The sequence below is a fragment of the Eupeodes corollae genome, chromosome 1, assembly GCF_945859685.1.
Source record: "Eupeodes corollae chromosome 1, idEupCoro1.1, whole genome shotgun sequence".
NCBI lineage: Eukaryota > Metazoa > Arthropoda > Insecta > Diptera > Syrphidae > Eupeodes > Eupeodes corollae.
Genome location: NC_079147.1, coordinates 141,998,687 through 142,015,293, shown reverse-complemented (window position 1 = coordinate 142,015,293; position 16,607 = coordinate 141,998,687). Strand labels below are relative to the sequence as shown.

General features: G+C 34.9%; 1 protein-coding gene and 1 long non-coding RNA gene across 3 annotated transcripts; one reads left to right on the top strand and one right to left on the bottom strand.

The window, feature by feature from the left end:
* Window positions 1-1,705: 1,705 nt before the first annotated feature.
* On the bottom strand, window positions 1,706-2,998 carry LOC129941247 (uncharacterized). The gene is made up of 3 exons (XR_008780836.1): window positions 2,910-2,998; window positions 2,454-2,847; window positions 1,706-2,385 (listed from the first exon to the last, which is right to left on the bottom strand). It is a non-coding gene; the product is annotated as an uncharacterized LOC129941247 (long non-coding RNA).
* Window positions 2,999-5,588: 2,590 nt separating this feature from the next.
* LOC129939370 (histone-lysine N-methyltransferase 2D) lies at window positions 5,589-15,530 on the top strand. 2 transcript variants are annotated; one of them, XM_056047356.1, is made up of 8 exons: window positions 5,589-5,748; window positions 5,907-6,077; window positions 6,145-6,309; window positions 9,942-10,567; window positions 10,873-10,999; window positions 14,206-15,117; window positions 15,171-15,300; window positions 15,369-15,530. In XM_056047356.1, exons 2-8 carry the CDS (start codon window positions 5,908-5,910, stop codon window positions 15,393-15,395), a joined length of 2,157 nt encoding a protein of 718 aa, XP_055903331.1. In that variant the 5' UTR covers window positions 5,589-5,748; window position 5,907; the 3' UTR covers window positions 15,396-15,530. The 2 variants fall into 2 exon arrangements, with proteins under 2 accessions (XP_055903331.1, XP_055903330.1); XM_056047355.1 differs by having other exon boundaries at window positions 10,864-10,999.
* Window positions 15,531-16,607: the final 1,077 nt, after the last annotated feature.

The following is a 16,607-nucleotide window of genomic DNA, read 5'->3' as shown; positions in this document are numbered from 1 at the left end:
AAACAAATTAAATTTCAAAGCAATTAACAAAATCGACACCATGGAACCCGCAAATAAAAGAAAAAGTTCAGAGATTTGCGAGTCTTCCGACGGCGTAAGTTAAGATATTCTAAGACCAAATATGAAATTGAAAAATACAATTATTTCTTTGGCCAGATTTTACTTTACAGCTTCTTATAGAAGAAAAAATACAAATAATTGAAGACAAACGTGTTAACACAAATACTTTAAAGGCTAAGCGGAGAGCTTGGAAGGAAATTAACTTATGTTTTAATTAAGCAAGAACATTATACAGTCATCTTAATTCTTTTAATATTCTAAATTTTAGAATTGCATTTTAATCGAAAACAAAAAATTTACTTGATCTATGGTTTTGTATTGGGTTTATATATTTTTGGTCCCCTTGTTGTATTGGAGCCTTATTTATGAACTACATTTAAGTGGTTGATAAATGAAATTAAATTAAATACCAATTCCATTTTCTATTTAAAAAAACGACAGAAATAAAATAATTTCACAATTTCAAACTTCAAAGATGTAAAGGTCCTTGCACATGAGAGCGAAAAAAGATTGAACGAATGGACGAACAAACGTGATTTTAAACATTTAAAAAAGTCAATTTTAAACAAAACACATTTAAATTGTAAGAAACCAATTTACGATTATGTAAGGATAATAAAATTTGCATTTTGTTCTCTATAAGACAATTTTGTAAAACAATTTGGTAGTAACGAATTGCAGCGTGTTTGCTAAGAACTGTCAATCTCTATTCGCGTTCCACATACAATCCACACTGCAACGAATAAATTGTTCGCGCTACTTCAAATTATACCTCACTCGTTTTGTTTGTTGAAAAGGGTAATTATAAGTTGACAATTCGTCGCAGTATACGAATATAAATAAAACTCATGTGAAAGAAAAATCAAAATATGTGAACATCCACAGTTCGCAGTTCATAGCTCATGTGCAAGATGCTTAAGTTGATCTGTCAAAATAAATGTTGAATGGCTTTAAATGGATTTATGTTCATAAGCATAATGCACAGAAGTAGAAGGAGGCAGATATAAATGTTAAAACCTGGAATTAGAAGAGAATACACGAGAACCTGGAAGTAGAAGAGAATACACGAGAAGCAACTGTTTTTACTTCTTTTAAAATACTAAAACTTTTTGTCAATACAGTGTTGTGTGAAAACACAAACTAAAAATTTGCTCGAATTTGCGACAGAATAGATTCTGCATGTGCGCGGACTCTCATATAAGTCTTAGTGCTCAGTTTACAAACAGTAAGGCTAGGCGCGCACATGCAACTTTTTCGAAACCAAATAGTTTGATCGTTAGTTGCCCAAACATCGCGCACATAAGCAACTCCAAAAGCAATCAACGAAATAAACCAATACACAGGAAACATTTATTCACTTTTTCTATCTCATATACACGAAACGAAATTGTTTCAGATCTGTCCTATTCTTTTGCGTATGAAAGAAAAGAGTAAATATATTGTTGGAATTCAGAATTATATATTTTTTTTAATATCATAAGTCAATACAAATTTCTGGAAATGGATTTTTACAAATTGGAACAAAACAAAATACCCCCAACAAAATTGTGGCTTTGATGGATGTTAACTTTTTCCAATTAAAATAAAACATCTTTTAATTTTACTTTACTTATTTATTTTTAGTGATACCTTATACCTTCTCAAACCTCAAATAAATGACATTCTTATTTAATGAATTATTAAATGAACTTATTCCTTAATTTATTTATTCCTTTTAACTTAATAAGTAATCAGATTAAGATCTCGTGTTTAACTTAAATAATTTAGGACTATTGAATCACTTCATCAATTTAACCGCCAGCACTGCCAAAGCCCATTAGAATGGTCGATAATACCGCGACCATTTGGTCCCATCGCTCCCACACTATGCGCCGCATCCAAATACAAATAAGCTTTGTATTTCTTCTTTAATGCAATAACCTCAGGCAATCGGACAATTGAACCCTCCATACTGAAAACACCTTCGACAATAATCAACATTTTTGTCCATGGTTTGCCTATTTTTGGCTCACCATTAATTGTACATTGTCGCAGAACACTGTCCACATCTTTCATGTTATTGTGTCTTTTGTTGTAACTCCTGACAATCGAATGCCAAGTATAATCGATGCATGATTCTTTTCCCAAGTAGTTGTAATTCAGGTTCAGACATCGTGTTTCTGTTCTATTGAACTCGAATGTCCAACCGTAGTCCTTGATTATGAGATCGTTGAGGGTTACCTCCGCCAGGACAATGCAAATCGGTGGATTCCAGCAATCTCGTGCTTTCCGATAGATATAGCGTGATTAGAAGCTCTCGAAGGCATCGTAAAGCGTAACATAACCCTGAAAAAAATCTAATTTTAGACTCAGTCAGTTCGTTGATTTCAAATCGATTCAAATCGTCATCTTACCTCTCGATTAATTTCTTTAGCTACTTTTGGGGCACACATCAATTGATTGATGTAGCCCAATATTATGAGCAGGTAAAAGCCAAGATATACTAGGAAGGCTGTGTGTAGAGGAACCCTTTCGAATGAAGATTTGCTCCGATTAGGATCATCATAGAATTCTCCTCTTCCTGATACTGCTGCTCCCGTGGGTGCTTTTCCATTTCAGTGTTGTTTATGTTATTCTTTATTGTATTTAATTCCATTTGCCGTCTGGTTGATAGCATTCGACGGCGACAGCGTTGTTTTACTCTTGCCATTCCCATTTGTGAGAGGCGAAACATCATTTGAAATAATTGTGCTTTATTCCATTTTTTAAACGATGACGCACTTTGATACGATTGAAGTACATAATAATCTGAAAATAAAATAAAAATTAAAAAATATGTTTTGTTTTGAGTTACAAATAATAATAACCACCTCCTTTCAGTACATAAATACATTTGACGTTTAAAAAGTAGCAAATTGAATTATGAAAACAAACATACGAGAAGGTTATATTATTCTGCGAGTCTGGAAGTATCCTACTAACCTCGTCACTCTTTAAAGAATTATTCCACTGAAATGCACTAATACAAACATACGAAAGAAACTGTTTAGTTGCATGTGCGCGCAGTTACGTGTATCATAGTAGGATACAGAAATTTTGTATGGGTTTAAACAACTAATAAATTTTCGCAATCAATGTATGAAAGAGAAAACTAGTGAAATTGAGATGTAAGGTGGTACTCTTCCCTCAGAATTTTTTGTGAAAGGAAAACGATGACTAATTTTTTTCTCTCTTGCACTTAAAGAAAATTGTTCAACGATTTAGTTGAAAGTGCGCGCAGTTACCTAATATTCCTTGAGACACAAACTAAGGAATTGGTTGCTCGAATGGGCGACCGAATGGTTTCTGCATGTGCGCGGACTCTCGTATAAGTCTATAGTGCTCAGATTAGAAACCAAACAGTTTCGAAACTAAAAGTTGCATGTGCGCGCCTAGCCTAAGAGTGTAAATAAAAAAAAAAACATTGCTTAAAAAAAAGTTTTCCATAATTAGGTACACAGTCATCGGCAGTTTTGAACATCCTTCTCTATGCAATCAGTTACCACCATAATGGTCTGGTAAGACCATTTTTTTGCTTGACCTTTTTTCAAATTTCTTTAAGCTAGACATTTAGACAGAGGCAAAGATCCAAATGGACTTGAGCTGATCAAAAATCCACAGTGTGAGGGGTAACTGAGGTGTCTGGGTCTGGCTCTGTAGATCAATTTGGACTTTATAACAAGTCCAAAATCAGCGAGCCTCAGCCATCGAGCCAAGACACGGCTTTATCGTGAATATAAAATCAACGAGTGAAGTATAGTTTTGCTTGTTCGGATCTAGCCATCTAAAAATTACTAACTATCTCAGTCTATCCAATACAAAAATTCAAGGAGACAAAACCTTAATTTCTCTTTAACTCTTTTTATTTTTTCTAGTTCAGTTGCCATTTTTTATTATACGGGGTTACCACTTTCGGCCACAAGTTCTGTAATTTTCGCATATTTTTCTGAACAAAGGGCGTTAGGTTTTTCCGCCCAAAACCATAACACCCAAATCCCAAAATGTTATAAAACTATTGTTGCCCAAAAGAATTTTTAGTTTTAAATTTGTGTTTTATGAAATAAGGGTTGGGCTTTGTAACATTTTATTTTGGACTTTACAACGATTAGTCGAAATAAAGACCAAAAAGACAAACGTATTAAAAAAATCACTAAGAAAAAGTAAGAAAATCCCGAATCATATCACCCAAAACAACTTTCCATGTCATAATGCCCGAATAGAGAAATAAATAATGCCCAAAAGAATTCGGGTGGTTGGGCTCTTTGACTCATTTAAACCGTAAGGTATGTATGCAACCATCCTGCTTGAGTTCAGTATAGGATTTGGGTAAGTGTGAAGTTAGGAGTATGTTAAGTTTCTTTGCATTTAAAGAACCTATATTAAATGAGACTTTGAATATTTCTTACGCTTTTTTAGGGATTTTAATTGATTTTTAGCATTTTGTTCTGAAGTAGTTTTATTTGTTATTTTATAAAACCCAAACAAGTATTAACGCCCAAAGGTTTGGTCATATTGCCAACTAGCACAAGAACAATATGTTAATACATTTTTTTAAGCGCTGAAAATTTTAATTTGTACAAAATGGTTTTGGGCGAAAAACCTAACACCCGCTTTTTATGTTGATGGCAATCTGGATAAACATATTTTTGCTTGTGATCGAAATTTAAAATATGAAAATAATCAATCGGTCAAATTGACTATGGGTTGATAGTGTATAACGGGCAAATTTGGACTGTGTCCAATTATTATTTTTTATAAATGCGCTAAGCTTTTTCTTGAACATTAATTCACTCTTTACATATACATATAGAAAGATTATTAAATAGATAATAGATACCACAATGAAAAATATTTGTTTGCGTTTTGTTGAGTCGGCATCGTTACGGTCTCAGAAAGTTAATGCTTCTCAAATTGAAAGTCTGCATAATTCAGATACTTACAATATCCCATCAGACAAATATTCCAGGAGCATATCATTCCGAATTTTGAAGATAAAAACCATTGCATCACAAATCAGTCTGTTTTTCACATTCAACCGAGCATTTGAGCATAAATCTGAAAGGAGTGTAATTGCTAATCTTCAAGGTACCCTCATTCCCCTATTTTGAAATCTTTGAAGACTTATCTCGAGATCCTCATTAGCGTGATGGTAGTTGATTTGGACTGTCATGCCAAAGGTCTTAGGTTCCAATCTCTACCTATGCTTTAAAGGTTTTTTTCACTCGTACTGCCTGTACCGTGTTTTAAATCACTAGGCCCTAGTTCTCAACGGATTTCGGGCCTATTACAGTTGTTAAAAGGATCAAAAATATTATAACCATATGGTTTGAGGTCCAAATTGAAAATCCAAAATCGAAGAATAATTGTAATCCCTTAAGTTGCCGGCAACTATGAGGAGCACTGGATGCCACATTGTACTGTCACCGAATAGTTGAAGTACCAAGCGCCGTAAACGGAACATGCCGAATCTAATATTTCGCACTGAATGCATTCTATTGTCTTCATTTTCAAATTTGTCAAAAATTTACTTTTCACTTCAGTTTTAATTTTCTTCTTCCCTTTTGTTTCATTCAATAAAAAAACCTTAATTTTATCAATAAATTTAAAGGAAAAAAATATATAAAAATTATATTTTCATTTAACACATTTAGGACACTCCACAATCCCAAGGTATTTCCATAAATTATATTACAAATAAGTCCCAAAAAAAGATTATAAAATATCTCATTGATTTTATGTAATTTTTCAATCGTCTCGTCCTATACCTCTCAACGCCCACATCTTGTCTTTTATAATGAACACAAAATCCTTTTTTCTTTGCACCTTAGAATGTCCCGGCAACACTTAAGTCGCGTCGATCGATTCGCGCAAATGTCGAAGCTAGAGGAGGTCATTGCCAAAAAACGTCAGGAAATTCTTGAAAAACAAAGAACCACAGAATTAGCTAAGCAAGTAGCAGCTGCTCAAAGTATTGCATCTAAACAAAATGTCGAAGAGGCGTGAGTTATGGTTGAGTTAAGTGTTTAATTGACAGCGTAGTTTATATAATTTTTGTTTTGTTTCCAGAGCACCCGAGGATGAAGAAGTCATTGAAACAGTACCACCACCAACGCCACAATCATCATCCTCAACAACCATAATTGGATTGAGTAGTCAATCGAAACTTAAAAATACATTTTGTAATGATGGTTCTTTCCTTACGCATTTTAAAAAGATTCTAGAAAAACACAAGTGAGTACCAACTAACCTATCAATCCCCTGCCAGATGTTGTCTTGTTTATAATATGGAAAATTTATTAGAATATCTATGCAGCTTAATATAGAAAAATGTCAACATATTGGCAAATGTAGAGTATTCCAATGTACTGAAAGTTGATGTATATTGCATCTTTGTAAATTTTTTTCGTTTACAATTGGTAAAAGACTAAAAAAGGTGTTATGTTAAGACAAATGGAAAGTTGAGAAACAATTTTTGTTTTTTCATGTCCGTGAATTCAGTACACTTTGGGAACTTACATCTAATTTTTTTGTCTACCCACTGAAATCAGTGCCCAGTTTAGTCCGTACTTCTTTTGGAAATATAGGTTGTGTACGTCATTTATATTTTTAAGCCAATAGTTCCGACTGAATTGATCTTCAATTTAAGGAATTATATTCAGTTTCCATCTTAAAAGAGTTAATTGTAAATAACAGATCCAATGCCGATGCCTTGATGTATATTTTGGGAATATTTGTATTTTTGCACACTCTTTTAGCCATGGCGAAATTTAGACAATCGTTTGCTCCTCAGTTTTCGTCTTTCTAAACAACTGTAGAGACTGCCTCGATGTTCCTTCATAACAGTTTTTTCTAAAGGCATTTTGCACTCAGGTATTCTACTTCGTCTTATGGTATCAAGTGCAAGATTTTAGGTTAAAGCTCCAAAAGCCGCAAGTAAGTAAAATAATTTATCAACAAAAAATCCTATTATTTTGGTGACATGGAATTATTCTCAACAGACCAACTACAACGTTGAAAGATGCTTCTTAGCCTGGATCCTTATTATTGCCAGTTTTAACCTATGTCATAAAATTAACGGTTATTATCAACTTTTTTTTTAAATCCTTTCAACCCACAACCAGTCTATCAACTTCAGGATGAGTTCTGGGAAGACATTTGAGTTGTCATTGTAATGAAGGCACTGTCGGATCTTTATAAATTTGTTTGATGAATTGGTTTATTGTATCAGAGGTATAACTCGGTTAGTGGTTAGTTACTCTAGGGAACTGAATCAGCGAACAGTATCAGTTACTGTAAAAGAGTTTTTTTTAAATCTTTTTGCACTTAGCATATGGAGATTTGTCTGTGTAGAGATTCGATGTATAAAATTGGATTAAAAGAGTTAGAAAAAGAATTGTATTGGAGTTTCTAGGTGTAATAACTCAGCAATTAAAGAACTCTTCACCAGTAAACTCTAACTATTGAGCGTTCAACTCCAATTTGTTTTTCTTCCATCACATTGTCAGCTTTTTCAGCTTTAGTCGTTTTGGAACAAGAGTCTCATTCTTGTTTGGAATATAAAAATTCAGTTCTTATAATTTCACGGGTATTTTGGCCTACTTATTGCCCAAAATTGAGATATATGTCATTGGAAAGCTTGGCTCTTGGTACATCATTATTTGTATGAACACAGAGCTTTTTCTTGGTTTCAACATTCTAGTCAGACAATACCGGAAGGTTTTGAGAGTTTTGCTGTGTTTAATCTCCTTACGGGCCTGGTAACCGAGTTCGCTCGAATATCGGGCGTTAATAGTCGAGCAGAAAACACTCTTGACCCTCAATAGTACACTATCCCTTCTGTTCTAGGCACATCTGACCATTGTGTTGCATAAGCTAATGTCTTGTACCAAAACTAGCCAGTTAAAAAAGTGCTCCTTAGAAAACGTTTGTTATTACAAGAAATACCACATCAATGGTCTCAACAATTATGTAAGGATCTTTAACTTATCACTATGCAAACAATACTGCAATGTCTGAAATGCAGTTCAAATGTTGGGTCATATGTACAACAATATGAGGAATTTTTTTTTCTTTCGACTTTTTTAGCTCTTTATAGAAAGCTTATCTTTAATCCCGTCCGAGAGTGTTATGACCTGTACTTGAGGGCGTAAATCATTTTATGGGAACAATTTTCTTTCGTAAGCGTGAGTCCTTAAAGATCTCAATTCGCTGGACCAAATACTATCCCCGCTTTTGCTCTGTAGAGAAGGTCTTTAGCACTGACAAAATCAATTCGTAAGATTTTTCATCTATCCAATTCTTCAGGTCTCGTTTTAAGCGGATTGAAAGCAGCATTTGTCAAACAGCTTATATCCAATCAGGGAGAAATCTTTTATTGTCACCTCCTAATCATCGAACGTCAATTACGTCCCTTCAATCCTCTCAGCGTTGCGTTTTTGTCTGCGTCAACGTCACAACGCTGTAAGTTTTTTTCTTCGTACTGTCAAAGGGTTGGGCATCTTTCTTTTTAGCTGGTTGAACTGACCTTAGAGACTCATTGAGTAACCAATTTTTGGAATGTTCCATAAGTCTTGTCGTCAGTACAAATCCTTGTCTTCTTATCCATTGTATTCCCCACCATGCAAGGCTGGACAATAGACCCCAAGTCGTCCTTGGGGAGAGATTTCGTTTCATGCCCGACAGGCCAGTAATTTGCTGAGAAATCTCCATAAAAAAAGGCTCTAACGCAGTGCGTTCGTCTACGTTTCAGTTGTGTATTGCTTATCTCTTTTAGAGAGATTACTGTTTTGGACTAACAGAAGGCCAGTTTTTTTTCCATAGCACTCCGTTTCAAGGAAAGAGCGTTATGTAGTTCTAGTGTTCTGTCATTGCGTCCCAAGTCATTTTCGCTAATCTCCTTATCGCCCTCGTGCAGTTGAATGACTTACTCTACTTCGCCTGTCAAACTCCATCTTTCATATCTAGGTTAGAGAAGCGGTTGTGCAGGAGATTATCCTTTGCTTTGAAGAAATCGTTTTGATTTTGCTTCACAGCCGAGAGCCAGACGTCAGAATCCTCACCACGGCAAGACGAAGACCAAGACTTTGGCAATGTTAAAGCTGAAATTGTGATTGAAGTGTTGGGCAGCGCTTGGACAAAAATTAAATCGTTGCTTTAGTTAAAGCCAATGGTAACTTACTTAAGTTGACTCTACAGTCCGGGAGCGACTCAGCCAGCTCGGTCCCTAACTAGTTGTCTCCAGTTTCGCACGTCCTCTCCCACCTACGTGGGTCGCGGTCTTCCTATACTACGCCGTCCCTCACGATTGGATTCGAAGACCTTGTATGGGGTCGGGACCGAAAATTATCCAAAGAATTTTTTCCAGAACATTCTAAGATGTTCTTATCTTGACAATGTCCTCATCGCCAAAAACAGGAATGATGAGAGGACTTTATTAATCAACAGCCTTCTAAGTGCAAAGAAACAGGCAAGAGTTATTCCCCGTTTGATTTCAACGCTGGTATCTTTTTTTTCTGAATTTATAGCTTTCAAAGGTAGAAAAAGTTCTTTAACTACAAGAAAGTTATAGCTGTCCATGGTAACGTGTCTCGTTCAAAGTCATAGGTTTTCACAAAAAAAAAGAAACATTAAGAAACTTGCATCAAAAGAGAGGCAAGTCCATACTTTTAACCTTTAAGGAGCACAACTAAACATAATTATATTAAATAAACATATTATGCTGTGCTTATCTGGAGATTTTGGTCGTTCGTTGTGTATGTTATTAAAATAATTTTCCTTTGTTAAAATCAAATTTATTATCGGTTTAATCTTTAAAAATACCATTGAAAAAACAATATACTTAATATGAATTCATTTAATTTCAGGCCTGAGCCACCGCCGCCACAACCTGAGCCAGAGCCTGAACCCGAGTTAGAAGCTCAAGCTGAACAAGATAGAGAGCCAGAACCTATTCCCTATGAATCTTCTATTCTCAATGAACAACAACAGCAACAAGATATGCAACATCAACAAGATATGCAACATCAACAAGACATACAACATCAACAACACCAAGCACAACAGCAACACCAACACCAACAGCAGCAGCAACAACATCTACCACAACAACAACAGCTACTACAACAACAGCACCTCCATCATCAGCAACAACAACAACAACATCAGCAAGCTCCACAACCCTTAAAGATTGAAACTCAAATGCCTCCAACTGAATTACCTCCTCCACCAATAGTTCCAAGTTCATACTTTAATCTTGTAATTCCTCCACCAATGATGAATTTACAAGTTACAGTTCCACCACCACCTCCACCACCACCACCAGTACCAGTACCCCTGCAACAATGCATTCCACCACTATATATGATACCACCACCAGAGCCACTGCAATTGAATACAATTCCTCCGCCAAAGGAATTCGATCTGAATGCCATTCCTAAGCCAGAGTTCAACTTGGATGCAATTCAGGTGCCAACTGAAACGACAGAAAAAGGTGGGTCAGAAATAAAATATTAGTGTTGAGTGGATTTCGTGTAGTTCTGTTCCTTTAAATTATGGTTTTGACTTTGAATAATAAGTCATTAATATCCTGAATTCTACTCCTTGATCCTTAAAACCAAAAAATGTTTAATTTTCGACATTGGCGTACCGTTTTATTTTTTTTCTTAATTTTCGAAATTCCCAATATTTATGACCATACAAAAATGCAAGGACACCACACTAGTCCACATCTAACTACTATTTATTTTTAATGTGTTAATTTGTTTTGGTAAACGAGATTTTATGTAGTTTTTTCAGACAACTCAAATGACTCTATAACATTACCGACATCATTAGAACAATTAATCGATTTGGTTGCCGATTTTGGTGATGGTTATGAAGATAAAATACGTTCGCATAAAAACGCTTTACACCCATCCTTGTGGTAATGAAAAATATCTATTTTTTTTAGTGTACATTTTTTTAATTCCGTTTTTAGATAATCAAAATTTAATTCAATTGAATTTAGTTTTGCACGAAATATTATATTTAACTTTACTTTAAGGATTTTGAAGATATTGAACTGCTTAAGAGTTTTTAGTTATTTTAGATTAGGGAGAGTTATTTGAAAGATTTGTTTGAATAGGTTAGAAGGAAACGTTAGAATCTAATATAAACAGATATTCTTATTTGTCTCTCAAAAACAGTCACATGAAATTGTAATTAATTCAAACACTTATGTATATATTTTTATCAGGAAAGTTTTGAAAATTATATTTTATAGATATCGTTCCATCAAAATGTGTTAAAAGAAAATCAACATTTTTTATTTCTAAGAATTCAGTTCGAAAAAAAAGTGGTCTCTCGCGTTGGACTTTTATCGTTAAGGCCAAGTCTACGTCGCTATACAGCTCGTCGTTCTGTATTCTCCTTTACTCACCTTGTTTGAATACGGGACCGTAGATCACGCGAGGAACTTTTCTCTCAAAACGACCCAAAGTGCTTTCATCTACCTTTGTCATAGTCCAAGCTTTTGCATCTTACAGCAGGATGGGGATGATAAGGGTCTTATATAGCGACACTTTAGTTGCTCGAGAGAGAGATTTTCTACTCAATTGCTTTCTTAGCCCAAAGATTCGAGCTGTAAAGAGGTTATCAGGATGCAAGTTTCCGGATTTACAAAACCAACCCACTGACGAAAACCGGAATAAGTTCAAAGAAGCTAGGAAGACCTGTAATGGACATATTCCACGCATTAAAATGACTAGAAAATACTATAAAGTCCCAAAGTTTGTAAAAATGCCTGGTCATTTGTAAAAAACGCAACAATACGTGGTCGTCGGTACCGACGCTTATCAAGACGGGACTAATCTTTATCTATAGGTATCTTTTCGAATGGATAAAAAACAGCATTTGTCAAGCCTGTCCCTAAAAAAGGCAAATCCTTCTCCCTTCTAACTAATTGCACTAACAATTCTTCTTTCCTAGGTCATAGAAACGCTGATCAATTTTCAGCTTAATATTTTGAACAACCAAAGCTTCTAAATGACCAGAAGTATGGCTCTCGTAACAATAGGTGCACTGGGTAACTCACCGAACAGTGGAACAAATCTCTACATCGTTTTAGGGAAAGTAAGATTGTTGCACTTGATATTGATAAATCTCTTCTTTCGGGCCGTTCACAAAATAAACGCTTGTGTGCTGCAAGGCTCCGTTTTGTCTCCACTCTTCCTTAATTTTATAAATGATCTTTTGTCTGAAACTTCTAATTTGCTTAATTGTTTCGTTGATGACACTTCAAATTCGTTTTTAGATTCTCATCATTGTCCTTCAGATGTGGACTACAACTACAGCGTATGATAAGCACATTTAATTCTGATATCGATAACATTAATGGGGAATAAAAAACCGTGTAGAATTCAGTGCTTCAAAAACTCGTCTTTCTAACACTGAAAGCTTTTGAAAAGCCCTTGATTTTTCACCCTTTTTTGTACACATTTAAATTGTGTCAGGTAAACTCAATATATTTGATTTGTCTCGCTAAATTTTTCTTATTATTTTTTGTCTTGAATTCTGTTTCCTTTTTTCACTTAAAATTGCCAATAATATTGCATCCATCTTCAAAACAGCAAACATTTTACTTCAGAAACAAAATAAAAATTGATGATCCTTCAGTTCTGACAGTTCGAAGCAATTTCGAAATCGATCGAATCGAAGAACATTTTCATTTCACGCGAAATTGAAAAGTGATTTCAATTCACTTTCGATCGAAATTCGGAACATGGGTGATAGAGTTGTTTTCAGCTTCTCAAACTCCAAAACAATTTATACAAACTCAGGCGTTCCTCAAAGGAGCCACCTCGGTCCTTTGACAGGTCTCTTAACTATCAAAGATGTTAATACTGTCATTGATAATTCAACTATCTCCATTTACGCTGATGACATGAAAATTCTGTGAATTCTGTCTTACTCCAAAATGATCTTGACTCATTTCATTAAATTTCTTACAACTCAATGTTGCTAAAAAATGCTTATTCCTTACTCTTAAGCGATCACATTTTCTTTCCCGAACTTAGAGTCTGTACGATGTTACCATTCATTCTGTCCATTTTTGTTGCGGTCCGGGAGTTATTTGCAACACTCAGTTAAGTTTTTGAGCCCATTTAGATTATTTCATTAACAAAGAATTCTCAAACCCCTATGACACTAAATCCCTATACAATACCTGTCTTAGACCTCTCCTTGAATATGCTAGTCAAGTCTGGTCCTCTTCATGAAAACTATCAAACTATAAAAGTTAATCTATACAACGCAGGTTTCTTTGATTTGCACTCCGTATTATTCCTGGGGTGATAATCTATTCTTACCATTTTATTATAATGTGCAAGCCCTCCAAAAACGACGCGAAGTTGCTGATATTTTTTTTCTACATCTGCTTTTAGCATGGACCTTCCTCGTAACCACATAAATTACGGCTTTTGAGGGCCTATTTCAATGCGCTAAACATAACTTACAATTTACATCTCACCATGTCTTTCATATCAGTTCTACCTCTTTAAGAAACAATCTCTACAATTGGCTCTAAGATATTTTATTTGCTGTTTAATTAGAATTAGAACTAAGGCATAGTTACTTGCAAAAGGTCGACTGCACTTATATCCGTGTACATATTTTGACTGGAAATGATACAGAGTGTAATGTCAAATCAAAGAGGCTATTTTGAGTTGGATATGTTATTTCCTCACCAAGGACAAGGTCCATAGCTGAACAGAGAAAGATTTTTAGATTTTTTCTTAGCTAAACACATTAAGCAGTTTAATAGCATAAATAAAACAAAATGAATTTTTTTTTATTTAAAAACTAAATATTAAAAATAAATATGTAAACCATTACCATAAATGGGTCGTTTGAAATTAACTTCGAAAACAGATTTAAAAAAAGTATAAAAACAAGAGGACCTCATACAGGATTGGATTTCAAAATGATTGATGTCAACAGTCTTCTCGATGATGGATAAAACCTTACCATTGTTCTACTACAAAAAAATCCAAACAAATTGAGTCAACTGTTATTGTTATTGCAAAAATTAACATTACGCCTATACTATAGTTTAATTAAACAAATTAATTTCATTTCATTTTAAATCTTCAGGTTTCTGTTTGAGAAGGATTCTGAGCAATATATTAGTTACCGAAAAGAATTGGAAGCTTCCCGATTAGATCACCAACTGCAAGAGCAGGAACTGTTCGAGCAAGATGAAATGCAACACTTTGACTTGGCTAAATCTTCAAAAACATTTGATGATAAGTATGATCCTGAGTGTGTTATGGATCGCGATGAAGATTCAGATGATGAGTACATGCGAGGTATGATGGATCGAAATCGTGACAATCTAAAGCGACGAATCGAATGTCGCAATGAGATAATGGAAGAAGAGCGTCAGCGAGAAGAGAAGAAAAAGCAACGCAAAAGTCGTTGGGGAGAAAAGTCTGACGAAATACCACCTGCTCTTTGTACTCTGGGTAACCAAAACAAACCGGTATTGTCTGCTGTACAACGAACAGACCCAGCTTTGTTGCAATACGCACGTCAAAACTATGGCACAACAGAATTAGAAGAAGACGAATGGAGAAAGTGTGAGGAACACTACAAGGTCAATCTGCTTTATCAGGATATGTTGAAAAAACGACAAGAAATCGATCGATTAGCTAGATCGGGTAAATTTAAGTACGAATATGATTCGGACGAAGATGTGACTGGGGGAACTTGGGAACACAAGTTACGTAACGCTGAAATGGAAGCCACAAACGCCTGGGCATCGGCCCTTACAAAACAATCTGAAGGCAAGCATCATATTGGAGATTTTTTACCTCCAGAAGAACTGAAAAAATTCATGGAACAATACGAGGCTAAGAAGAGCAACAGACAACCGGACTTGAGCGATTATAAGGAATACAAACTTCGTGAGGATAATGTTGGTTTTCAAATGTTACAAAAGCTCGGCTGGAAAGAAGGTCAAGGTTTGGGATCGGCTGGAACTGGAATTGTTGATCCTGTTAATAAGTAAACATGCATTTTTTGTTGCGAACTCTCGTTTTTAAATAAGTATCCTCTAGAGCTCCACAGCGAGATGGTCATCAGGGTTTGGGTGTGGCAAGTGCTGCTGCACCTGAAGATTGCGACAATGAATACGATGCTTATCGGAAGAGAATGATGCTGGCTTATAGATTTAGACCTAATCCATTGGTACATTTTTCTTTTTTTTGCCATTAAATAAATCTGTATTTACTTTTATTTTCTTCTCTTATTTCCAGAATAACCCTCGACGAGCATACTATTAATATTAGAAAATATTAAAAAGGATAAAATCATCCTATATTATTAGAAGTAAATAATTTACTTCCTTATGATTATAATATAATAGCATGAGTACATGACTATTAAGATAACTACAATAGATGTTGTTTCGAATTTGATTTGATTTGTCTTTTATTTTTATATCATGTAAAAAGCTCCATATAAAATAGATTTTATTTTTCTTAGCCCCTACCTAGATTTAAAGGTAAGCAAAATTAGTAGAAAAGTCCTTAATTTCTGTTACTTTTAAACTATAAGTCCTACCTACATTTCTTTAAGCATGAAAAAAAGATTTATTATTTTCCAACTAAACATACATATGGTACTTTTCTGTACGATGAACCGTTCTTGAGTTATTTAAAAAATCCATCATAAAATCGTATTGGTAAAGAAATGGTGGTTAAATTTTAAGGGCCAATGTTGAATATAAATTACTCCTTAAGGTCAAGTCGTTTTCTGCATCTTGTTTGATATTTATGAATTTGAAGCTAACTCAATTTGAACCATGGAAATTCACGGAATCTAGCAACACATTAAAGCTATTCAGGCTTTTTATGAAAAAAGGCGATCAATTTAATCATCCAAATGTGCGTACAATCGGAAAAATCTTGCAAAATATGAGCAAACCGAGTCTGTGGGAAATGTGAAAACACCAGTGCATGCTCGTACAGCTCGTAAGCAAAAAATATTGTTCGCGAAAGAGGCTGAAGAGATGTCCACATCAACTCGTCGGCGTTCCCAACAATTGCACCTCTAATGCTCGTCGTTGATAAACATTATTATAATTCAAGAACTAAAGTCTTTTGACTTTTCAAGCGTCGTCAAAGAAAAAAAATTATCGTCAGTGATAAAGCACTCACCTCAGTGGATTCGTCAATAAGCAAAATTACCACATTTGGGCAAATGATAATCCAAGAGTGAAACTAATGCACCCACAAAGAGTGACTGTTTGGTGCGGTTTATTAATGCATTATCAGGCAGTTACCGTGTGCTTTCGTGAGATGATAACGAGCTTTTTATGGCCCGGATTTTAGGAAATGGATGTGGACGATATGTGGTTTCAACAGGAAGGCGCAGGACGCAGCTAAGGAAACAATGTTTTTTGCGCGACAAATTCAATGGTTCTGTTATATCATGTGGCGGCGGCGACACACATTTGGACTTCTTTCTTTGAAAGGATGAACAAAACGTGAGAC

What these genes read in the sequence shown, in the direction of transcription:
- LOC129939370 (XM_056047355.1), top strand. Translation starts at nt 5,908, where the DNA reads ATGTCCCGGCAACACTTAAGTCGCGTCGATCGATTCGCGCAAATGTCG. An exon ending in AAGATTCTAGAAAAACACAA is followed by an intron (nt 6,310 to 9,941) that starts GTGAGTACCAAC and finishes ATTTAATTTCAG; the next exon opens with GCCTGAGCCACCGCCGCCAC. An exon ending in AACTGAAACGACAGAAAAAG is followed by an intron (nt 10,568 to 10,863) that starts GTGGGTCAGAAA and finishes GATTTTATGTAG; the next exon opens with TTTTTTCAGACAACTCAAAT.